Source organism: Charadrius vociferus, unplaced genomic scaffold (genome assembly GCF_000708025.1).
Source record: "Charadrius vociferus isolate BGI_N301 unplaced genomic scaffold, ASM70802v2 scaffold780, whole genome shotgun sequence".
In the NCBI taxonomy this organism is placed as follows: domain Eukaryota; kingdom Metazoa; phylum Chordata; class Aves; order Charadriiformes; family Charadriidae; genus Charadrius; species Charadrius vociferus.
The window spans coordinates 100,689-112,158 of record NW_009646427.1 but is presented as its reverse complement, the minus strand read 5'-3'; the positions used below and the strand labels follow the sequence as shown (position 1 = coordinate 112,158).

At 49.9% G+C, this 11,470-nt stretch overlaps 1 protein-coding gene across 1 annotated transcript in view; it reads left to right on the top strand.

The window, feature by feature from the left end:
* Positions 1 to 2,687: 2,687 nt before the first annotated feature.
* Positions 2,688 to 11,470, top strand: part of BRD4 (bromodomain containing 4) — a 34,483-nt gene continuing 25,700 nt past the window's right edge. Inside the window, exons 1-4 of the mRNA XM_009881388.1 lie at positions 2,688 to 2,802; positions 5,003 to 5,321; positions 8,459 to 8,596; positions 11,041 to 11,176. Coding sequence (XP_009879690.1) covers positions 2,783 to 2,802; positions 5,003 to 5,321; positions 8,459 to 8,596; positions 11,041 to 11,176 — 613 coding nt within the window. The 5' untranslated portion in view covers positions 2,688 to 2,782. The remainder of the gene's footprint in view (positions 2,803 to 5,002; positions 5,322 to 8,458; positions 8,597 to 11,040; positions 11,177 to 11,470) is intronic.

Below are 11,470 nucleotides of genomic sequence, written 5' to 3'. Positions count from 1 at the left end.
CGCAGGGCATGGCCCGTCCCCATCTCTGGTGATCTCCAGAGCCGACCTCCTCCTCCAGCCCCGTGGCCGCGTTCCCTTTTATCCCATCAATTGTCCCATTATCCCATCCCCAATTTATCCCATCCGGGGAATTTTCCAGACCTATTTCTCTAGTATTTCTTTTTTTTTTTCCCCCTCGTGATATCATCTCAACTTCTCCCCATCGCTGTCGTTCCCAGCTCAGTTTTTGGGGAGGCGAAGAGGTCCTTGCGTTCCTCCTGGCCTGGCGGTTCCCTCTGCCGGCTCCTGTGCCGCACGACAGCTTTTTCCCTTCCCGCCTCTTCCCCGGGAGGGGGAGAAAAAATACACAAGGATTATTTTTTTTTTATTATTATTTGGCAGGCAGCATTAAAATCACGTGGCTCCGGCCAAGCCCGGGGAACGCGTCCCGGGGAATTTGAGCCTCTCTGCGCCAAACACCGTCCCAGCGAGGTCCGTCCTCCCGTATCTCGTTTATGCTTTTGCCTAACGAAGTGCGTAAAGCGTTAATCGCGGTAATCAAGGAAGCGTTTTTTCCCGATTTCCCCCCCCCTGTTGCTGTGAATAAATGGGTTGTCTCCAGGCAAACGTGATGGTGCGACGTGGGGCAGACCAGTCTGCCTCGTATCGGTGAGGTTAACGAAGGCGTTCTGGTCGCCACAGCTGGCGATGGTGCTGCGTGTGGGATTTCTTCATTGACAGGTTAATTATTGTCTTCTTATTAATTATTTTCTTAATCTACAGATTAAGGGGGTGCTACATTCGGGTTTTCTTAATCCTGAGAAATGAAGAGAAGCCGAAGGTGGCGCTGTAGCACAATCTGTAATGCAGATTAGATTTCTGATGGAATACAGACTGGATTGCTAATCTGTACTGGAGATTAGATTAAGAAAGCCCTAACGTAGAGATTCGATTTGTAATCTATAATATGGAATCGTACGGAATTGTATAGACATTGTAGTTATTATAGAATATTATTACAGATATTTATAGAATATTATAACATATAGATATATGTTATAAAATACTCTAGAATATTATAGTATTATAATCTGTATTATAGAAAAGGTGAAGAAAACCCCCACACAGCATCATCTTAATCTCTAGATTAAGGAAACTTTAACATAGCACCACCTGTAGCGCGATCTATAACACAGATTAGATATCTAACCTAACACAGAGCCGATTTCTAATCTATAATACAGATTAGATTAAGAAAACCTGAACGTAGCACCATCTGTATCATAATTTATAATGCAAGTTGAGATTCCTAATCTGATAGAGATTAGATTTCTAATCTCTAATATATATTGGATTAAGAAAACCGGAACGCAGCAACATGTTAAACTATAGATTAAGAAAACCCTAATGTAGCTCTATCCTCTATCCATAGCAGAATCTATAACGCAAATGAGATTTCTAATCTAATACAGATTAGATTGTCTATCTACAATTAAGATTAAATTAAGAAAACCTGACCATGGCACCATCTTAATCTATAGGTGAAGAAAACCTGAGCGTAGCACAGATTTGACTTCTGACCTGCTCAAATACAGGTTGGGTTTCTAATCTAGAGTATAGATTAGATTGAGAAAACCCAAACGTAGCACGTTATAGATAAGGAAAGCCCTAACGCAGCGTCTGCGGCACAATCCGAGATGTAGATCCGCAGGTGCTGCCTCGCCGCACGGTAAAATCTGGGTGTACCCTCTCCATCCTGCCGCTCCTCTTTCTGATGCCGCTGCCGGAATTTAAGGGCAGAGGAACCGCAGGTCCGTCAAACCCAAATTCGTGGAACTCCCCGACGTTTGTCTCCCGTGTCAGAGGAGATTCACAGAATCGCAGATTCCCCCTTCCCGTAATTGTATTTTTTCCCTGGGAGCGCCCCGATTTCTGGCGAGGGATGAGTCGGGGCGAGACTCTCAAAAATCGAAACTTTCTGATTTTTTTTCCTGCTATTTTGGCACACGGGTGGGGTGATAACGCAAGAGAGGAGCCGTAACCTAACTGCCAGGGCAGGGGAGAGAGTCAAAGCTTCCTTTTATTGGGGGAGAGAGGAGAAAAATGGTGTAAACTGGTGTATTTCCAGCTAATCCCTTAAAAAAAGATGTCGCTGGGGTTTGAAAATGCAAGGGGATACTGGTGGAATGCCTCCGAAGGAGCAAGGAGACAGTGAAAAAGATACGTGATAAATTAAACAAAGTGAGAATAAAAGGGTAAATCTGATATAATACTTAACTGCCCGAAGGGGTGGTTTGAGCCTTTGCTTTTAAGTGGAAGGGGAAGGAGTTAAAGTGACAACGAAATGTTTTCCCTTCTCGTTTGAATAAAATACAACAGCTCCTTGGCTTCCTCTGACGGCTGGCTCTGGGAGAGCTATTGTGTTAAGAGGGAGCAGAAGGAAATCGCTCGGTGGCAGACCTTGAAATGATGAATTTCAGGAAGGAGTTTGCCCTAAAGGTGGACAAATGCCTGGGAAAAACCGAAATACCGGTGCCGGTGCCTCGTTTTTTCCATCGGTGTCTCGCGTTGGCGGCTGTCCGTTGACTCCTTTGCTTCGCCGGACTGTTGATAGACGTTAAAAAATAGCAAATTCTTTGGATGGAGCCTTCATTTCTGATGCCTTGGGTTGATGCCTCCGATTAATTGCTTTGTTTGTTTCAGCAGATACAGCGTCTAAAGGCATTTGTGCCTGAAGCCACGGAAGATAGATGGACAAGCCAAGCAACTTCTGACTCCGCATCGTTTTCTGGGGCAAAATTCTATGGCAATGTATCCTACAAGGTAACGCAATCCCTTGCAGTGAGTAAAGAGGGTTCCTTTTGCTGGGTAAGGACAGTTTATCACTCGGGAGCTTCCCTTTAACCTAGAGGAGTTGGCACTGCCCCGAAGCAAAATTCAAGGAGTTGTGCAAGAGAGGGAGATCCAAATTGCCTCCAAATGCAACTGTTTTGGGTCAGATCTCCCCTGCAGAGAGCGGGCAGGCTGCCCTGCTAACGGGGGAAGAAAATCGGGAATAAAATGAAAGCCGGGAGTGGAGAGGTTTCACAGGACAGCTAAAAAGAGCTAAAAGCTCTCCTGGATCCACAGCTACAAAATCTCCCCTAAAATCTCCCGGTGGGACAACAAGGGGAGTCTGCCACGGCAACATCGCCTCTCGAGCGATGCTTCAACTCGTTTGGAACCCTGAAAAGTGAAAGCCCATCATCTAAAGACCAAAATCTGACGTTGCCCTGGTGTGTTAGTGGGTCGGCGTTGGGTTTAGGTCAGCGAACGCAACGGACCGCAGAGTTCAGGCAGAGGTTTAAGACTGGCCGAGGTTCTACGGGGACTCTGGCTCTTAGTCCCCTGCTGCCACGTGTGCGGAGACCACGTCTGCACCTCCAGACCGTGACCAGAGACACGGGGCTGCTCTACAGCAGCAGAATAAGAACCCAGACCTGTGACCAGACACTTGTCGTGAGCATATATGTACCTATATATACTTACATACTGACTCACGGCCAAGTACACGTGCAGAGGTTAATGCCTCGGTGCCGAGTGACGTTTTCCAGCTCACACAGGGGCTGTGGGTCCTAAACCAAACCAATTCCGCCCCAGCTGAGAACACACTTGATAATCCCGTGGGTGGAGAGATGGGAAACGTTTTCTTCCTCGCTTTCCCCGGGGTGTCACTCGAAATTGGTGAATAACGAGGCTCTTAATTCATCTGGCACAATATATAGTGGTGGTCTCTAATTAATAGCCGCGTGTCTTAAGCTTCACGTGTGCTACACGTGCTCAGTGTTCAGTTAGATGAAGGACACACGGCACAGAAGGTGTCTTTACCCGAGGAAGGTCCCGCACGCCCGGTGAGGGTGGGGATTCACCGCGTGGCGGTGGTGGTGGCTGGTCCTGGCTCTGTGGTGACCCCTTTGCGCAGCCGTGGCTTAAGACGGCAGACGGACTGCGTGTGGTCTTTGGAGAGCTCTGAAATACGCCCTGGGAGAAGTCCGTAGGCTCAGCAGAAATGCCTTTTTCCCCCAAGTTTCTGGTCTTCAGAATTATATTTAAATTAGCTACCTAAAGATTATCTGTCTCAATTATCTACCAAAGTTGTCTGCCTTAAAATTATCTACCTAGGTTGTCTACTTTGTCTACCTTAAGACGGTCTACCTAAAGATTATCTACTTAGATGATCTACCTGAAGACCATCTACCGAAAGATTATCTACCTAGATTGTCTACCTAAAGATTATCTACTTAAATTAACTCCCTAAAGTTGTTATCTATCTAGATTATCTACCTAAATTAACTACCTAAAGTTATTATCTACCTAAATTATCCACTGAAAGCAGATAGTGTGAATTAAATGTGGGTCTATCCGCTGCGTGCTTCAGCTGAAGCATCCCGCGGAAGCTCAATGTTCACCTAAAAGACAGACTTTGGCATGAAATTGGGGTGAACTTGACCCGTGGTGGTGGGGTGGGTGCTCCAGAGAAGCTGAGAGGAGATAAATGTGTCCCCCTGTGCTCCTTTAGCTGGAGCTAAAAGTTGGCCAACACCAACTTAGCTTCTCTTCTCGGTTTTGGCGAACCCAACTCTGGAGCTGAAACTGGTAATTGCCGAGAGAAGCAGCGTGTTGCTCGTTAGAGCCTCGTTTAGAGGTAAGAAAAGCTCTTTATGGAGAACATTGGAGTCCTTGTTGACCGCATTAGGCAAGGACAGGGATAAAAGTCACGCTCGCTAAGGAGTGGAGCGGCAACGCCAGCACCTGGTGTGGAAGGGGCAGCAAATTGCCTCGGAATATCCTTTCTTAACTCCGGGATAGAGAATGCTGACATTGTCTGTTGGGACAACGCAACGCTGTCGCTAAGCGAGCGAGGTGCGAGGTGTAGTTGCCCGAGCCAGTCTGGCAGAGGTCCGCCGGGTTCTTTTTTTAAGCAGTGCCTTGTACCAAAAGTTGGGGTTGGAGTGATCTCCTCTGCCTTCTCCGTGTTGTGCAGGGTGTCCGGTGAGGAATGCAATGGGATCAATAGCATGTCGGCGGAGAGCGGCCCTGGAACGAGACTGAGAAATTTGCCGGTAATGGGGGATGGACTAGAAACCACCCAAATGTCTACGACGCAGTCACAGGCTCAACCCCAACAAGGCAGTGTTGTAGGCGTCAATCCCCCTCCGCCGGAGACCTCCAACCCCAACAAACCCAAGCGAATGACCAACCAGCTGCAGTATCTGCTCAAGGTGGTGCTGAAGACACTCTGGAAGCACCAGTTTGCGTGGCCTTTCCAGCAGCCCGTGGATGCCGTCAAGCTGAACCTCCCTGTAAGTAGAGGGCGAGAGACCAAAAGGTTCTCGGTGGAAGGAGTGAGACCGTTCAGGTCTGGCGCCTTCTCCTGGAGTCACCGAATCCATCCTTAATGGTTGGGCTCGATGATCCCGTGGTTGGACTCAACGATCTAATGGTTGGACTCGATCTAACGGTTGGACTCCATGATCGGACGGTTGGACTTGACGATCCAATGGTTGGGCTTGATCCAACGGTTGGACTCGACGATCCAACGGTTGGACTCAATCTAGCAGTTGGACTTGATGATCCAATGGTTGGACTCAATCTAAAGATTGGACTCGATGATCCAACGGTTGAACTCAATCTAAAGATTGGACTCGATCTAATGGTTGGATTTGATGATGCAACAGTTGGGTTCGATCTCATGGTTGGACTCGATGATCTAATGATTGGATTTGATGATCCAACCATTGGACTCAATGATCTTAACGGTCTTTTCCAACCTAAACGATTCTATGATCATTTAGAAAATACACACGCGAGGAGGAGTCCCCAGTGGCTCAGCTACTGCTTTGCCTTTTCCCACCCTCCTCTTTCCGCCAGGACGCGGAGAAGAAAGTAGGAATAATATTGCAGGAGTCAGGGAGGGTGAGTCTGCAGTCCCGTCCCCCAGGCGAGCACCAAACGTTAACTGAGCACCAAATATTGTTGAGAACCGAAAATTGCTAAGCACCAAAAATTACTAATCATCAAAAATTATTAAGCAAGTCACCTGTCGACACGGGCTCTGCCTTACTGCTCCCCGAAGCCCAGCGCGCTTTTCTCTGCCTCACGTCAACCCTTGCTTGATCTCCGCTGGTTTATCAGCAGAGTCTTTTTTTTGGAGATGAGAACACTTGTGGCCTTTCGCAGAGTGTTCGAGTACTCGGACGGCCGCTGTGCCTCTCGTGCCCCGCAGCGCCGTCGGTAACACACGAGTCGTTTCGTCAGGGATGCCAATTTTAGGTTAATTTGCAGTAAACCGAGAGGTTGGGGTGCACCCTCGGTACGTTTGCCGATGACACCAGGTTGGGTGGGAGTGTGGATCTGCTTGAGGGTAGGGTGGCTCTACGGAGGGATCTGGCCAGGTTGGGTCGATGGGCCGAGGCCAACGGTGTGAGGTTCAACCAGGCCAAGTGCCGCATCCTGCGCTTGGGTCACACCAACCCCATGGACGCTACAGGATGGGGCAGAGTGGCTGGAAAGCTGCACGGTGGAGAAAGCCCTGGGAGTGTTGGTCAACCGTGGCTGAATATGAGCCAACAGTGTGCCCAGGTGGCCAAGAAGGCCAAAGGCATCCTGGCTTGTATCAGGAATAGGGTGGCCAGCAGGACCGGGGCAGTGATCATCCCCCCGTAGTCAGCACTGGTGAGGCCCCACCTCAAATACTGTGTTCGGTTTTGGGCCCCTTGTGACAAGAAGGACATTGAGGTGTTGGAGCGTGTCCAGAGAAGGGCAACGGAGCTGGTGAGGAGTCTGGAGAACTTGGAGAAGGGTCCGGAGAACTTAGGAGGAGCGGCTGAGGGAACTGGGGCTGTTCACCCTGGAGAAAAGGAGGTTCGGGGGAGACCTCTACAGCTCCCTCAAAGGAGGTTGTGGCGAGGGGGGAGTCAGTCTCTTCTCCCACGTAACAAGTGATAGGACAAGAAGAGACGGCTTCAAGTTGTACCAGCGGAGGTTTAGATTGGATATTTAGGGCCCCGGAGATGCTGGGAGGGCTGGAGCCCCTCTGCTGGGAGAGTTGGGGGGTTCAGAGAAGAGAAGGCGAAAAAGGGGAGAGCTCAGAGCCCCTTCCAGTGCCCGAAGGGGCTCCGGGAGAGCCGGGGAGGGACTCTGGATCGGGGAGGGAAGCCGTGGGACCAGGGGCAGCGGTTTGACACCGGCAGAGGGCAGATTTAGGGGAGATCTCGGGAGAAATTCTTCCCCGTGAGGGCGGTGAGCCCCTGGGGCAGGTTGCCCCGAGAAGCTGTGGCTGCCCCATCCCTGGAGGTGTTCAAGGCCAGGTTGGACGGGGCTTGGGGCAACCTGGGCTGGGGGGAGGTGGCCCTGCCCATGGGAGGTCAACCGATGGCCTTTAAAGGTCCCTCCCAACCCAAACTGTTCTATGATTTGGATAAATTTCTTCACCCCAAGGGCTGTCAAGCTGCCCAGGGAAGTGGTGGAGTCGCCATCCCTGGAGGGATTTAGAAGACGTGTAGATGGGGCGCTCGGGGACATGCCTTCATGGTGGCCTTGGCCGCGTTACGTTAGCAGTTGGACTCCAGAATCTCAAAGGTCCCATCCCATTGCCGCTCCGTGCCTCAACCCGGCCACCCTCGCCAGAAGGAATTAGACTAAAACCCAAAAAGCTTGCAAAAATTGGAGCGTAATTTATTAATGGTATATTTTAGTGAAGCCCGGTGACCTCTCCTCTGCTGCACGTCTGGTTTGGAGCCTTCCAGCTCCCACCAGAAGAGCTTTGCTCCCTCTCTCCCTCCCTCCCTTGAGATGCTCTCCCTCGAGAGAGATGTTTCTACGTAACACCCGCTTTCCTCGGCTGTTTTACCTTTGAGCTATAACAGCTCTAAATAGATAATCTCTTCCCCAAGCGTTAGGCTATTCCGTTTCCTCGCGGCAGGAGCGAGCTCCCTGTTGCATGTGGAGAGCGCCGGTTCTATAGCAACGGCGTTTCCAGCTCTAATTTTTTATTTTTTTTCCTAAGCATTATGCCTAAAAATAGAAACACCTTCTTTTGTGTTGATCCGGATGCGTTTAAGGGGCTGTAATAAATCCGATTTCCCCACTTTTCCTCTTCTCGCTGCGTTCGACCGGTGACCTCCTGCGAAGGGTCGTTCGTTTCCCGTAAGATTTGTAGGAATTACTCGGCACTTACCGATCGAAAACCCAGAATGGGGGAATTTGGGTGCCGCTGGGGTTAAATTACTCCTTTACCAAAGGTTTGTCCTTCTATTTAATTAAAAAAAAAACCAAACAGTTGAGAGGTTGACGGGGGTTAAATGTGGCAGTTAAATATCTGCCAGATGTGGAGGATCTCACCCAGGTGGGTCCGGGGAGGAGAGGGAGCGATCCCGGTCCTTAAGCACGGCGGATGTTTTCGTTCTCACACTGTCTCCTCCCTCTTTTCCCTCTGCAGGATTATTATAAGATAATTAAAACTCCGATGGATATGGGAACAATAAAGAAACGCTTGGAGAATAACTACTACTGGAACGCTCAAGAATGTATCCAGGATTTTAACACGATGTTTACAAACTGCTACATCTACAATAAGGTACGAAAAGTTCCCCAATCTGCCTTTTTTCCGAGGGAGATCTCCCGCGTCCTCATTGGACCGGTGTGGAAATGCAAACATCGCTTGTTCGAATGGTCCTTAAAAGGAACCACCACCGAGATGGGCTCCGTTAGGAGAACAAACGGGATTAAAGCGATGGGAGCTGAGGCACGTCCGTCTTCTGCCGAGAAGCAAGACCAGACAGAGCTGGCTTAATTTCCCCTCCCGGAAGAATTATTAGCAGATACCATCAGTCTAGACATCGTTTCTTTCTTTCTTTTTTTTTTTTTTCTTAAAAGGAAATTTTTCAGATTTTCTTTGGGTCTGACTCGAGCAGAGCCACGAATGTTATCAAACAAATACTTGAGAAGTCGGTCTGTGCTTCGTGTTTTCTCCACCTTTATTAAGAACCCGACTTTAAGCTGGTTTGAAACTCTGAAATCCGGTAGGGGAAAAAAAAAAAAAGGGATATACGGAACAGTGCGTTGAATTTGTCGTGCCTGACCCTGACCTCGGTGTAGAAGATTCCGCTCCAGACAGTGAGAAACAGCCCCAAAATCATTTTATAAACAACTGCTTGGGGTGCAGGAAAGGGTATCCGGAGGGATGAGGAGCAGCCCGGGGCGTTTCCATGAATGGTGGGGTGGTGGGACGGTGGCCTGTCCCCGCCAAAACCCGGAGGTGATGGTGGAGCTTGGAGAGTTGGAGAAGGTTCTCGGAGCTTTGAGAGTTGGGGGTTCTCGGAGGTGGAGAGTTGGAGAAGGTTCTCGGAGGTGGAGAATGGGAGAAGGTTCTCGGAGGTGGAGAATGGGAGAAGGTTCTCGGAGGTGGAGAGTGGGAGAAGGTTCTCGGAGGTGGAGAGTGGGAGAAGGTTCTCGGAGGTGGCCCCAGGCTGTAGTGAGCGCAAGACGCTTGCTCGTTATCTTCTTAAGTAGCAAAACGACGGCAAATAACAAACGAAGGGTTTACTGCTGTCCTGGAAGTCGGCGAGCCGTGGTCAGAGCCTCAGCCTTTCCCTTCCCCGACCACTCCACCCTTTCCACCTCTTGGAGAGTGGCGCTTCCCCTTCGGTTTCTGCTTTTCCTCGTTTCTCACGGGTCTTTCTCTCCCGTTGCTTCACCCTCCTGTGCTCTGACCTTTTTTTTTTTCCTCCTCCTCTCAAAAATATTGCACAAGACCTTCCTAGTTTGTTCCAAATAAGTCATCGTTAGTAGTTTGGGTCCTTCAAAACCATCTCTTTGGCCACCGCTCTTTCTGGTTCGAGCCAGCGCGACGCAGCTGGAACGAGGATGGGCCTCTTAAAGGCTTCAGGTTACTCATACGCGCCTCAAACTGTGTCCTCCCACCGCGGTGTCTTCCCACGTGCCAACTTTCTCCCCGGTCTCCCCTTCCTCCCTCTCATCTTCACCGGTCTCCTCCAGGCCAGAAGGTAAAAAATCATCTTAAGCTAAAGAAACAGCTCTGTGGACCTCACGGAGCCTGCAGACCATCAGCCGGGCAGGTTTGTGTGTGCCGTCTCATGGGCGAACGTGGTTTTAACCGTCCTCGTGCCCATGGCAGAGCCGGAGCTGCCTTCTCTTGGTGTCACCACGTCGTGGCAGAGGTGGCCGTGGGTCGGTCGTCTTCACATCAATCCGGACTCTTGTTCTCTTGCTGCCCGCCCTTCCCTCTCTGCCAAATTTAATTACTGCCCCCAAAACAGCTTCAAACCTTCATATCTCTTGTCTCCTCTCGCCTGCGCTGCTGCAAGCGCCCCTGGGTGGAAGATCTCATCCTCCCTAGGTGTCCTCCTTCCTGTTTTCCTTGACCTCGGCAAACACAGGTCTCTCCTCCGGATCTGTAAACACCGCTTAGTGCCGTCCTCTCCTTCCACGCGGATATAGCATCAAGTAAAGGCTCACGACAGTCAACTTCCTCCTTAAACCCCTCCTATTTTAGGGAAAAAAAATTCCTTGGAAGCCCCTTCTGAGCTCTTCTTCCGCTCTACGGAGAGAACTCTTCCATGAGACCACGTCAGGGGGATCTCGCGTGGTGGAAACGACCGGCCGGTGTTCATCCAGCTCTTTTCTTTTCCCGTTTTTTCCCCTCTTTTCCCTCCTCCCTTCATTGAGAAAACAGCCTTTGCTGCCCGCGGGTCATACCTCCTGTGGGTTTATTCTCCAGTACGTCTCCTCGGTGACGTCCCAGCCCATCATCTGGTGTTACCTATAAAATAGAAGGGCTTTAGGGAGGGGATTTGTCTGCGCATCCGGCGCTTGGGACAGTATCCCGTAACACCTTTCTGCTGCACCGTACTAAAACCAGCAGCACTAAGGAGGGTTCAAATACAAAGTCCTCTCTCTGGAAATATTTCCGTGGAGAAATTTTCTATGTCTATATTTCTATAAAGGCCGATAATTTCCGTACATGCTTCGCCTAATTCATCGTATCTGGTTTTCCTCCAGCCAGGGGATGACATAGTCTTAATGGCAGAAGCTCTAGAAAAGCTTTTCCTGCAGAAAATCTCCGAAATGACCCAGGAGGAAACGGAAATCGTTATAGCCCAGACGAAAGGAAGAGGACGCGCGAGGAAGGAAGCAGGTAGGACGCTAATCGGTACGACGTTGGCGGTTCAGCCACGCTCCGCATCACGGGGGGACCTCCTTTCATCCTGCCTGAATGGAGGTGTTTAATTGGGGCGTTTAATTAAAGCCAGCCATCCTTCTGTGGGATGTTCTCGGTGCTTTGCTTTATTGCGTAGGGCGCCGAAAATCGGGTGGGAAGGAGGACGGCTGCTTCGTGCTCTTGTCTGTCCTCATGAAACACTTTCCGGTGCGTGGCAGGGCTGTGCCATGTCTTAAAAGTCCCTCGTCTGTGGCTTCTGGGTGTCGTTTT